The 14283-nt window shown below is 35.2% G+C and overlaps 1 protein-coding gene and 1 long non-coding RNA gene across 2 annotated transcripts in view; one reads left to right on the top strand and one right to left on the bottom strand.

The window, feature by feature from the left end:
• Positions 1–14283, top strand: part of LOC101003002 (EGF-like and EMI domain-containing protein 1) — a 559121-nt gene that overhangs the window by 520747 nt on the left and 24091 nt on the right. The window contains exons 5-6 of the mRNA XM_021934676.2: positions 288–407; positions 10563–10700. Of these exons, the coding sequence (XP_021790368.1) occupies positions 288–407; positions 10563–10700 (258 nt within the window). The remainder of the gene's footprint in view (positions 1–287; positions 408–10562; positions 10701–14283) is intronic.
• Positions 1–14283, bottom strand: part of LOC110742620 — a 68237-nt gene that overhangs the window by 30403 nt on the left and 23551 nt on the right. The window lies entirely within an intron of this gene.

Genomic DNA, 14283 nt, shown 5'->3' with positions numbered 1-14283 from the left:
TTGTATACAGTTTTCAAAATATCACATGTACCCCCAAAATATGTAAAACTGTTATATACAATTAAATAACAAAAATAGAAACAACAGCTGTACAAACATTTTTAAAAGGCTTTCTTTAAATGAGTTTCACATGAAAGTAGGAAAGGACTCTCTGGAGTCCTTTCCATCTTTATGTGCGAAACACATTGGTCCCAGTGCTCTCTTTACTTTTCTTAGTCCATCCTTTCACTCTGTACATCTTTCTGAGCTCAATGAATTATACACTATCGTTGCTTAATTGCTTTCAGAGATGGACCCCTGCACAGGTGGGAATGGATGTGTTCACATATGTCAGAGTGAGAATGGCACGGCCAGGTGTGCCTGCCATGCAGGGTACCGGCTGTCTGAAGACAAAAACATTTGTGAAGGTAGGAAACTGAAACTGATGACTTAATTGTGTAATTGTTTGAAATTTTGTGGTAATTCAGTTTTGAATAGTCAGAACAGCTAGGAGAAAAGGTGTTTTCATTTATTCTTAAAAAGGAACATTTAAATTCTTATTTGATCATTTGAAAGCTATTTTTATACCATCAAACTTCAGTGAAATTCTTAGTAACATTTTATAAAATGACATAGGATAGTTCCAGACCTAATACTTTTTGTTTCTCCTTCTGAAGTGAATTCCAGAATTAATATTTCAAAATCTTCTATAACCACACATGAAGCTTTTTATTATAGGCTACAGAAGGTGGGGATAACCTTTGAAAAGCAAGTATATTCAGATAAGTGTTTTCAGAAGTCAGGAATAATTAAAACAAAAAGGAAGGAACTCTATAAATACAAAATTACACATTTCTCTTTCCTAGAAATAGCAAAACAGACACACTTTAATTCAAAGATGAAAGTGATAAATTCTTCCCTCACAAGAACTGATAAATTAAGTCATTTCTCTGGGGCAGTCTTTGTTTTAATAACTTTTGAGAAATCACTTTTTTATCATGATATTTTCATGAAATGAGAAACCATTAATTTGGAGTAATTACAAAAGTAATTATGACTTATGGGACTGATAAAAACTATGAAAAACAATTAGTAATGGAAATTTGTGTTTTCATTTTTTCTTTAGGTCAAAATTAAGATGATAATTTCTGTGGATTTTTTAAACACACTTTTCTAAAAGAGAACATTTCTGCTTTGGTCCTCTGTTTCCACAGCACCTATCTAGCTCAGCACTTGGTACAGAATAGGATCATCTTAAATAAATATTTGAGGAAAATTGACAAATGTTTGCATACATAGATATAGATATGTATATTTATCTGTCTACTGCCTTTCAAACTTCTATTTTAACATCTGATACATTATTTATAGAAAATCTATCCTCAGAATTACTGCTTGCCTGTTCTATTACAAATACATCAGAAGAATGAGTATTTCTCTTAAGCACCCTGGTGGGGATGATATATAGTACGGAGGAAGAACCAGTTTAAAAAAAAAAAAAAATGGTGAGACCTGTCCCCTTAAAGGGAGGAAGGAGAGATCACCTGAGCCACATAACTGAAGTTACACTGAATAGAATTGACTATTGGTATCAGGAGAGAGAGAGAGGGTATCAGGGTCTAAGTGGCATTCCCTTGTGACAATCATATGTATAACACAAACCATGGATTGCTAAATATGAAGGCCCCTTATCTGCCTTGCCATGGCCACACATACTAAATCAAGGAGATAGTCCTAAAGACAAATTACAATGACTTCTTCCCTGTATTATTAAGGAAAAGATTAGGCCCATTTTTGTTTCATTTTCTCTTTTTCCTTATTAATGGATACTAGTAAGTTCTAATAGAAGTGTTTGAGAACGTAAGACCAACACTAGCGGTAATGTCAGAAGCAGTCAGCTTATTTACAAATGCTCCTTTATATAAAGAATATGGAACCTATGTGGTACTTACTGTTACAGTGACTGTTCGGGGTGGGGGGTCAAGTGGGAGCAGGTGCATAAGTCCATTATTGTAGTTTGTCAGTAAGTCATCATTACAGCTCCTAAGACATAGCTGTGGTGTCTGTCTTCCTGCAGATATAAATGAGTGTGCTGAAGGTCTTTCTTATGGTGGCCACCACTGTGTAAACTCTATGGGATCTTTCACTTGTGCCTGCCACACTGGCTTTGAGCTGGGAGCTGATAGAAAACAATGTTACAGTAAGTGGCAACAGTCAAAGCCCAGGGAATATGTGGCATTTTACAGGTATTAAACATGAGTAATAAACAAAAGAATTACATTGTGTGTCTTGCTAAAGCAAGGGCTCCTGAGAAGGATGTGGATGAAGGCTTAAAAATCCAACCCTTTTATTTTATAGATGAGAAAACAGAGGCCCAGAATCAATGGAAAATGGTTTGAATAACAATCTGTAGTGTCGTTAGCAAGGATTAAACCTCAGGTTTTCTGACTTGGGGCTCTGTTAGGTTCATAGATCTTTGTAAAAAGTCTGCCTTCCTTTGTCAGTTCTGCCACGCAATATTTATTGAACACTAATAACTCCAATGTAAAACTCAAAAAAAAAAAAAGGAATGAGCAGGAGTGAAGGAACCACCATACAAGAAGCAGCTCTAAGCTGCAATACTATGCCTCATGCATTGGATGTTCTAATGAGAATCTTCCACATTGGCCCTCTCCCTCCCTCCGTCATTGCCTTTCATCATGCCTATTGAGCAACTCCTTCCCTGCTTTGTCTTTTCTTCTACTGATTCATTTCCCTATCCCTTCTCTTCAAAAAATTTATGATCCGTGTCATATAACCTTAGCATCTTCCTCCCTAGGCTCAGTTACACAACTAAATATATCCCTTTTTAGGAACGTATTAAAATGTTAATATGCTGAGCTATTAGCTATAGTTACTATTACAACTGTGTTCTCTTCACACATCATCCCCACTGGTCCATTACTTAATCTGCAGATGAGCACACTTTCTACTTTACTAAGCTTTAATCTATCTGATACAAATTTCCTCAAGTTCAATGTTTTCTACCTCAACATTTCCCATTCTCACCCATCTCTACTTCTGTCCTTTATTGAATGACAGATTTTTTTTTTCTTATTTTTATGGTTGATGTACCCATCTCTGACTCTTGGTACATCAAGAGACAGAGGTCTTGGTACATCAAAAATTCATTTTTCTTCTTCATCTTCTTCTTCATCTTCAGACTCTATCTTTCTCTCAGTGACTTCTTCCCTTCTTTCTCCAGTTCACAACTATACCTTACAAGGTAAATTTTACTATGTTGAAAACAACCATACTAACTGGTTTTGCTTTAAATTCAGGATCATAAATCTTAAATGATTAAGCAGCGTGGGTGGACAAACATATACTATCAGAATATGTCTATCTACTTTTACCGTCATCAAAATAAGTGTTTAACATCTCTTTCTCTTCCAAAGCTTTATATCACCCTCCTTTTGACCTTTGTCCTCATCTCATCTCTTAGGTCATCAAATAATAAATGCAAACTATCATCCAAGGTAGCAATTAAAACAAAGTCTCCTGTAGAATCACATGGAAAGGCTTCAGTCCTATTAATATGAAGCAGGTAGCCCTATTACTATCAAAGATCATCTTCTCCATGGAGCTTTGGATTCCATTCTCTCTTCACATCTGAAGATCTTTGCTTTTGCAATTATCTCCCTCTTTTCTGAATTATCAGTTCTTTCTTCTGCATCATTTTCATCAGCATAACAACATGACCAAGTGTCTTCTGTCTTTAAAGTACTTTCACATGAGTCCATATTTCATAAAAGCTAGTATCTGACTTTAGCCAATGTCTCCTCTCTCATTCTCATTCTCTCATCAGCCCATACTAATCAAGTTTTCACCTCTACTCTGCCACTTGTCACCCATGACTGCTATGCTACCAGATTGGATGGTAGCTTCTTCAATTTTATCCTAATTGACCTCTCAGTAGTTTTCAACACTTCTGATTACCCTCATTCTTGAAACACTCTTCACTTCTGTGTTATTACACTTGTCTAGTATTTCTTTACATCTCTGGCCCTTCTTTCAATGTAAAATTTATTGAACTGCTCTCCTTTTAACTACACGTGAATATACCAAACTATTCCACATCACTACCTGCATGACTGGTGGGCATTTCCCACTTGGTAGAACCAAAACAGAAATGCTGATTTTGAGTCTCAGTCCCAAAGAGCCTCTTCTCAGTTCTTCACATATTAATCAATCATCCATTTAGTGCCAAAGTCAACAACTCAATGACAGAAAATTAATAAGTGACTGAACTAGGATTTGAACTAGAGTCTTCCTGCATCAGATATAATATCCTTTCAACTTCATCATGTGTTTATAAACATTATGTCTCTTTATTAGTTTTAATGAAGGAACAAATAAAGATGGTGATATATAAAATAAATATTTAAGCTTTCTTACCTGAGCTCTTTCATGAAGAGATATTATTAGGGTAACTGAATTCCTCATTCTTCCTTCCGACATAAAATTCTATGTGTCTTTAATTCTATACTTCTTAAGGTCTGTTGGTATATTTTTATTGCTTAAAGACTGCATTTTTGCTACAGTGATATTTTCCTTTTAAAGAGCAAACTAAATAAGATGGGAGAGAAATTTGACTACTAATTAAGATACAACTTCCTCTGAAGTCAGGGGTTTTTTTGTTTTGTTTTGTTTTCTTCAAATGCCCGAAGGAGTCCCTTCAGGCTGAGAAAAGCGTGGAAGGATTTTTCTTTGCCTTAAATCTTTCGGCTTTTTAATGTGACCAGAGGTATAGGGGATGAGTATATTTTACAAATGTATGAAATTAAACATCTTACAATCTGACTGGTGCTTCCTCAGTTATCAGGAAAGAGGGAGTCATTAATGATAATAAGTTCGGAGGTACATACATGCTCTCTGTAGAATTTACTTGGGAAAGAAATTTGCTCTACAGTTGAATACATTTGGTAGAAGTTTATTTTTACATTTATTTTCCTTTTGTGAATATTTGGCTAAGCTCTTTCTGTAGTCCTCAACAGACCTCAATATTTACTAACTGAAATACAAATCTTTCCTAGTGAAAACTGGTCTTTTGAGTTGTTTCAAAACCCGTAGACGGAGTAAGTCCTTTTAGACTATGATTATATATATATATGTATTTTTGTTGCTGTTGTTTTTTAGACGGAGTCTGCCACTGTCGCCCAGGCTGGAGTGCAGTGGCGTGATCTCTTCTCATTCACTGTAAGCTCAGCCTCCTGGGTTCACGCCATTCTCCCGCCTCAGCCTCACGAGTGGCTGGGACTACAGGCGCCCGCCACCATGCCCGGCTAATTTTTTGTATTTTTAGTAGAGACGGGGTTTCACTTTGTTAGCCAGGATGGTCTCGATCTCCTGACCTCGTGATCCGCCCTCCTCGGCCTCCCAAAGTGCTGGGATTACAGGCGTAAGCCACCACGCCTGGCCGAGCCTGATGATATTTAACAATGAATTTTGTGCCCATCATCTAAAGTACATTTTGAAATGATACTTTTTTTTTAGAGAACAGTGTGTTATATTTATGTGGTTTTTTCTCAGCAGGTCTCAAAACACTTTGCAGTATAACCACTGAATCTTCACAGTGTACTATGAATTAGCTATCAGTGTCTTGTAATTAGAAATTGGAAAATTCCACATACAGCATGCTTCCTTCACATTACCAAGCAATATGTAATATAGTTTAACATATTTCACACATATTTAATGTACATCTTATCTATCAAGCAAACAATATATTTGCTACTTATAAGAATGTTTTAAGTATGATTTTTAAAGTACTATAATAAAAACATTTTTTATCATCTGAATCAATCAAAATCTCAGCTTGCATCTAGTAGGTAGTTATAGATCTGAGTTTGCACTTTTTTTAGTCCCATATGTCTTTAAAGAAGTAACCATGGTATTTCTTATATTTAAATCAAATTACCACCAGCAGTCTAAAGCTGCATTGATGCAATATCACTGGAAAATAGCAAGAATAAGAGAAGCCTATGTAAAAATTGTCAAATGGATACTTTTACCTGTCTTCCCCCCTAAAAAATCAATTAATATTACAAATTTATTATAGTTTTCAGTATTTTAAATATAACCTAATCCAGGGATCAAAACTCTAACACCAACACAAGACAGGCAATAAATATAAATGTGTAAAGGCAGACTAAGCATAAAAGATAGGAAATTGTAGGGATTGTTTTGAACTGGCGAGGGAGTTTTGGGCCTGGAGAGGACAGCTATTGCTTGATTGCTTGCCTCCAGCTAACTGTCACCTAGAGGGTGTGTGATGCCAGTGTACTAGACCCACTGATTTATTCAACAAATGCTTACTGAATACCTACCATGTGCCAGTCACTGTTCCTAATACTATAGATACAACGATGAACAAGTCAGGCAAAGTTACTGCCTTTATAGAACTTAAATTCCTACAGAGGAGATAGAAAACAGGAAATCAACCAAAGAAATGTATACTATCATCTTATATAGTGTTAATATACAATGAGAAGATCCAAGAAAAAGGAGCAGTAATAACTAAGACCCTAAGGTAGGGCTGAACTTGATGTTTTAGGAAACAGAAAACCAGTGTGGACTGGAAAAGAATGAACAAGTCATAGAGATAGTCGATGAGAGCAGTAGGCAGAGAAAGGGAAGAATCAAACTGTACTAGACTTGGCCACCACAAGGGGTTTGGATTTTATTCCAAATGTGATGAGAAGGCATTGGGTGGTTTTGAACAAACAGTAATATCATATGATTTTCACTGTTTAAGAACTACTGTGGCTACTCTGTAGGGAATGGGCAGTAGGGAGTGTCTGTAAAAGCAAGATTAGAGTCATTCAGGTGAGCTATGGTGGTGGCTTCAATTAAGCTAGTAGCAGTAGATTTGAGATTTATTTTGCAGAGAGAGCTGAGATGAATTGCTGATTTGGATGTGAGGAAAAGAAAAATCAAGAAGAATTCTTGGTTTTAGAAAACAGGTGAATCAGAATGTCTTTTACCAAAATGGGGAGTCCAATAGAAGAACAGGTTTTGAAGTGAAATATAGGGTATGTTTAGAAATCATGAGTTCTATTTCTGCCGTGTGAAGTTTAAGGAGCCAAGTAGAAATAACATGTAGGTAGTTTCTATCTATTTTCTAACTAAATAGAAAAGTCTACAAGTTTATGGTGGTCAGAGCTTGAGTGAGCAGCTTGTCAACATGTAAATGTCAGTATTTAAGCCATGAGCAAGAATGGGGTCACCTACAAAGGGAGGGTGTCTGGAGGAGTGAGCAGGAGGGAACTGAGACTATAGACTCCAACATTTAGTAACTAGAATGTGACACAGAGACAGGAAAGACTGAAAAAGAATGTCCAGTAAGGTTTCAGGACAACTTGGATAATGTGATTTTCTGAAGAAAAAAATTTGGGAGAAGTAAATGGTCAATGGTATCAAGCGCTTCTAAGAATTAGGCAATGTGGCAGTAAATGGAGAAAAATGTGGAATCTAGGGAGGGTTATATTGCCTCTTAATTTATTTTTTTACTTAGTAAATTTAACATTTTCAGTATATAATCATAACAATTTTAACAAATATGTAGATTTCTGTAACCACCATTGCAATCAGGATTAAGAACAGTTTTGTCAACCTCAGAAAACTCCCTGTGCTACCCTTGGCTTGTCACTTATTCCCCACCTCTAACCTTCGACATCTACTTGATGTGTTCTCCCTCACTGGAATTTTGTTTTCTTGGGAATGTCATATAAATGGAATTAAACTGTGTGTATCCTTTTATTCAATATAATGCCATTAAGATTCAGCCAAGTTGTTGCTCATATGAAGAGTTCTATTCTTCAATGAGTAGTATTCTATTGTATGGATATACTACAGTTGGTTTATTATTCACCCATTTAAGGACATTTAAGTTGTTTCCAGGTTTTGGCAATTATGAAGAGACTGCTATAAACATTTGTATACAGGTTTTTATATGAACATAGCTTTAAAAAACATTTTTCTCTTCAGTAAAAACCTAGGGCTGGCATCACAAGGTCATATGATAGGTGTATTTTTAAGTTTATAAGAGACTCTCAAGCTATATTTTGGAATGGATGTAACATGGACTATTGGCTTAAAAAAAAAAAAAATAAGAGACCTTTAATTTGTGATGAAATGGTGGAAATCCTAAAATTTTCTCAACTTTTGTAACACCTTGATAATCAAATCCCATATAATTGCAGGCCACTAGTTTCCAAACCTTAGTGCAACTCGATCCCTCTGTTAACAGTGGAAAAAAATCTGAGGATCAGAGATTTAAAATAATTGAAGATTACACAGCTACAAAGTGTCAGATCTTCCAACTTTAAATGTTGTGTTTTTTCTATTATGTCGCATTAACTTCTCTTAGGAAAAATATTACACTACATTTCAGTGAAATAGATTATATTGCTAGTCGAATTATTTTCTCTTTTTCTTTCCTTTTTTTTTTTTTTTTTTTTTTTTTTGACAGGGGTTTGTTCTGTCACCCAGGCTAGAGTGCAATGGCAAGATCACAGCTCACTGCAGCCTCGACCTCCCCGGCCCAAGCAATCCTCCCACCTCTCAGCCTTCTGAGTAGCTGGGACTACAAGAATGTGCCACCATGCCCAGCTAATTTTTTGTATTTTTTTGTAGAGACAGGGTTTCACTATGTAACTCAAGCTTGTCTCAAACTCCTGGGCTCTAGTGATCTGCACACATTGGCCTCCCAAAGTGCTGGGATTAGAGGTGTAAGCCACCACACCTAGCTATTTTCGCTTTACAAATGATATTATATAGGAAAACGTCTCTGGATTAGAAAGCTTTGATTCTTACCAGCTCTGCTACCTTAGGCAAGTCTTTTATCCTTTCTGAACCTCAGTTTTCTGATCCTAAGCAAAAATTATGTTACTTTAAAGACATAATATTTAGATTAATAAGTACATATGATACCTTGCATAATATAGACTGGCTTTTAAAACCAACAATGCCATAAATGTTAATGAAGTGATTTCATGTCAATTGACCTTACTTTTCTCTCTAAGAAATGATGAAGATTAATTTGATAGACTCTAAGATACCAAGTATAGTTCATAAATACTTAAAAATGTCTCTTTGTAAGAATGGCAATAGGAAGCATATGTCAGAAAAAAACTTCAATTCTGTATCAGAAATATCTGTGTGTCCCAATCACCACAACCAGAGACATCATTTGAAATAGGTTCCCTTGAAGAGTATAAGTTAATGTATTCTGAAAAATATCAATTCCCTTCACTAAGCTTTCCTTTAGCTTTCTGATTTTGATTAGTCCTAAACTAGCTGTTTCTAAACCCAAAGGGGTTCTTATTTTTAACAATAAATTGATTAGCATACTCCTTCTTTTGGTTATTCAATCATTCGAAACCTATTTTGAACATCTGTTATGAGCTGGGGAGTGCAAGACGATGGTGGCACAATGGGATGGGCACAATGACAGGGATGTGCCCTGGGTGCTTGCGAGCATCTGAGGCTGCTCTGTGCCCTGGACTGGATGACGGGGATTAGGCCGGATGATTTCTGGAACTGTAGCGGATGTCTAGGAAGTTTATGAGGTGACATATGCTTTCAAGGAGTGTCACAATCCCAAATACTCTTGTCTTGTTGTTGCTTTTTTCCCCCAGCTTTTTTTCTTCTAAATGATTCATGAGTTAAGACTTAGAGGAAATGAATCAGTGTAGGCACTCTCAGTAAGAAGGGGTATGTTCAAACAACATAAATAAAGACTGGTAGACCTTCAGTGGTAAAAATGCCATTCAGAGTATCTAAATTCCATATTTTAACACGGATTCTAAACAATTTTGTAATTCTCATTTTGTCACTTAGAAAATGAGAGACTATAATGCCTGTGTGCTCAGGACAATTGGCAGTCATCTGCTGAAGCTCATGCCCACCAATACGCCTGAAATTAGTAGCATGTACCAGCCAAACTGATTTTCGCAGTAATAATTTGTTTATGTAATAAGTGATTCTCATATAAATCAAAGCTGATTAGTGCATCAACATGACCCTAGTTACACATGATCAACTAAATCACTGGGTTTATGTTTACACCTTTGCTCCAAGGTTACTTTGTAACAGTATTTTCATGTGCTCATAGACCCTAAAAATCACAAATAATAACATCCTATTAGCTCGAGAACAGAAATGTCAGCTGGCAAACAACCTATTTGATTTCTGATTATTGATTTAATATATATGTATATATATTACACCTATTATATCCTGAAAATACTGAAAATTCCCAAAACATGTTTCCTTTAAGGTAAGTGTTTAATAACCAGTGGTGGATTCATCATTACCTTTCTGTATCACTTACTCAACATTATTTATATGTTTATTAGTATATAATATGGTATAGGCATTTACAATGCTTAATAACCCTCAGACTTTTACTTTTATATGTATAGAGTGTTGATGGATTTCTAATAAAGTTTGTCATCCTCTCAACAGAGAGAACATTATTGACATATATTCAGGTTTCTCTGTTGTTATGCTAATAATCCTATTTTGCTCTTTTGGGAAAGGGATTGAATTGGGAATTGTCAATAGCTGTGAAAAGAACAATGGTGGTTGTTCCCATCACCATGAACATGCAATTGGTACTCCCCGTTGTTCCTGTAACCATGGACACCAGCTTGATTCTGATGAGAAAATGTGCATAGGTAATGTTTGGTAAATGCCATCTTCATTCAAAAGTTGCTCTGGATTCATTTAGCCCTTTAATCTGTAGTACTTATGGCTATACTGTGAGCCACATCTCTCAAACTGTAAAGATAAATAAATTGAAGAGTGTCTCTGGCTACTGAATAAATGGAAAAGAAGGATTACCTGGTAGAAGATACCATTACATTTAGATATTTACCTTGAAGTTAAAGGAGATTTAAAACACTTTAATGAAATATATGCCCTTAATAGATTTATTTCAGGAAAATATTCCGTGTTCTATCCAACTATTTAATGTAATTTGTAATTCCAACAACAAATGCTATCACATACCCCAGTGTTCTCTATCTCAAGCAGAAACTAAATTATTTGCATTGATTTTCAGCTTGATAATGTTTGGGATGTATGTTCAACTTTGATATGGCAAGTAGCTGTATTCTGAAAGATGACAAAAAAATTCATTCTTTGGAATTCCCAGCTCAAATCCATTTTGAATAGCTAACTTTCTCAACATATTAATAGAATTTATATCATTTGAGACAATGAAGAAAATAAAATTGCACCGCAGTTTTGCTTCATAATGAAACATTCCTGAGAAAAAAGAATATCTACTATAAATAGGAAAGCAAGTATCAAACTACCTTACTATGTGCCCTGATTCTGAGAACACCTCCAAGTCCGTAAAGCAGTGATTTGTCATCATTCAGGAATTATGACACCTTATTTGCTTGTTTTCTTTTGTTATGCTTAATATTTCCTCTGTTAAAAATAACAATACAAAATCCTTTGACCATTTCAGGCTACTCAATATGGTTAGATAGAGAAAATTTGAAGTACAAAAAACTCAATGGTTTAAATATTTAGGACATTTTACTTCGGCAGTATGATGACACAGAATGAAACTCAAGAAATTTTGCAGTATTCTGGTTTTATAAATTCAAAAGAATGCCATTGTATTTATTTATCCAACATTGCTTTCAATATTGTTCTCGAGTCTACAGTGGTTAACATATTGAAGCCAATTGCTTTCCTCACCTCTTATTATTTAATGAAAACTATGCTTACTATTTTTTACCTTCCTTGATAAGATTTGTATCCATAGAAAAAATTAAGGCTTTTCTTCCTTGATTGCTTCTTTTTCCCTCCCTCTTTTCCTTCCTTCCTTCTATGTCTCTGTGTTTGTTCCTCTTTTGAGTATTGATAAGAGAAACTGGAATTTTGCCAAACCTTTTCTTTGCAACTTAAATTTGGTGTTTTCTTTATTCTTTGAAAAATACCATTCAGTAAAGTTCTTATTTATAACTAGAAAAAAATAGCATCTGCCAGGGTCAAAATGTAGAAAAGTGCATATTTATGAAATTTCAGCCGTCACTATGACAATGTTATATTGTTTATGGCTCAAGTTAATTTCATTTTTCCAACAATAAAAAGAAAACCCAAGCCAAACACTGAGTCTCATGCCTGTAATCCTAGCACTTTTGGGGACTGAGGTGGGAGGATTGTTTGAGTCCAGCAGTTTGAGACCAGCCTGAGCAACATCAGGAGACTCCATCTCTACCAAATATTTAAAAATTAACCAGGCATGGTAGTGCACTCCCAGCTACTTGGGAGGCTGAAGTGAGAGGATCACTCGAGCCCAGGATATTGAGGCTGCAGTGAGCTCTGATTGCATCACTGCACTCCAGCCTGGGTGACAGGGCAAGACCCTGTCTCAAAAATAAGTAAATAAAGAATTCAATTTCATTTCATCTAAAACATTATTTTTTAAGCTTTTTAAAAGTTTTTCAGATTTTTAAAAAGTCTTCTCAGATACCACCAGAGCCTTCAAACATACAGGACTCAAAAAGGCCCTGTTCTCAAATAGCAAGGAGCAACACTGCATCACACAATTGGAAAATAAGTCCCTCAGTCTATCATTTTGTGATCCATTTTGGATTCTTTTTCTATTAACAGTCCTCTGGGGCTATTTCTAGTTTGTCCCATGTATGCCATCCTCATTTGGAACTCATCTGAAACGCCATTCTTCCTACATCACAAGCCTTTCTTAAAATGTCTTGCCATTTCCACTGTTAACATCATCTGTTTTCTAAATTTCCTTTTAAATTTTATTTTGTTAAATCTTTGCTTCCCTCTATAAATAGGAATAGCAAGTATTAACCTACGTTACTATGTGTCCTGATTCTGAAAATACTTCCAAGTTCCTAAAGCAGTGATTTGTCATCATTGAGGAATTATGATACCTTATTTGCTTTTTTTGTTTGTTATGCTTAATATTTCCTCAATATTCTTTAATCTTTCATTTTCTTTTGTTTTGCTTAACTTTCTCTTCTAATAATTGTCCTTCTCTCTAAAGATCATATTTTTCCTAAATTGGCCAATATGCCAAATATTTTACCATTGTACCGAAATTAATCCATACATAAAAATTTAGCCTTAATCAAAAGTAGAGGACCAATTGCAGCCAGGCAAAACACAGAAACATTTCAGCTCTGATTTCAGAAAAGCATCAAAAGTGAAAAACTTGATCTTCTGTATCTCTTCCCTATACATAGTCACTGAATAAAGTTAGAAATAATAAATATTTTCTAATAACTGGCTAATTGTTAAATTTAGTGACTTCATTGCTAGTAAGACACTTGCATTTTATATACCTATCTTTCAAATTGTGTTAACACATCTCTAGGTTTTAGCCCTAATAAGTTTTTGCCTTTAGATAGGTTTAATTATCTATGTGCTGACTGGCTGACTTATTTTCACAATTTTTGTACATTCTCATATATATTTTTTCAAAGTTGATACTAATATAATATAAAAAGAAAATCCTTTGATTTCCTTCATGCATGACTGTTTTTTGTGAAGCAGCTGTGACATTAATCTGTTCTCAGACAAATAAGTAAAATATGTATATGTACATTCCAAATGAATAATTACCTTTACACTAGTGAATAATTGGTCTTTAGAAATTACTAGATGTTGTTTGTTTGTTTGTTTGTTTTTTGAAACAGGGTCTCGTCCTGTCACCCAGGGTGGAGTGCAGGTAGTAAAATCACTGCTCACTGCAACCTCGAACTTCTCGGCTCAAGCGATCCTCCCACCTCAGTCTCCCAAACTGCTGGGATTATAAGCATGAACCATCATGCCCAGCCTTGAAAATGAATTTTTTAATACGTTTTTTATTCTCTACATCATGCTATTTAATCAAAAGGATTAATAAAAGGAAGGTTTAATATTAAAAAGGAAAAAATATCATTTATAATTTTGTGAGTAGCTCTGCTTTTGACATTTTGTGGGAAAAAGAATGTTTTATGTCTAAATGACCTCCATTTAGATATTTTATGGTGACCTTTCACCTTGATTGACTGACTGTATTTTCTTTCCTTTCTTTCTCTTGTCTTCATTTTCTTGAGTTGATACCCTTTCCAGGGTTAATTGAGACACTGACCCTTTTTATCTGTGACGGCTTATGTAGTTATGGAACAATAGGATTTTGTAAACTCAGCACTGACAGGCCACTCACCTTAATAGCTCAACAAACAGAGGGGTTTGAATTGAACCAAGGCCTAGAGCCAAAAATACCCTGAC

This window comes from Papio anubis, chromosome 2 (assembly GCF_008728515.1).
Source record: "Papio anubis isolate 15944 chromosome 2, Panubis1.0, whole genome shotgun sequence".
Taxonomy (NCBI): Eukaryota; Metazoa; Chordata; class Mammalia; order Primates; family Cercopithecidae; genus Papio; species Papio anubis.
Note: the sequence above shows the minus strand (reverse complement) of the source record. Positions and strands in the feature narration are given on the sequence as shown.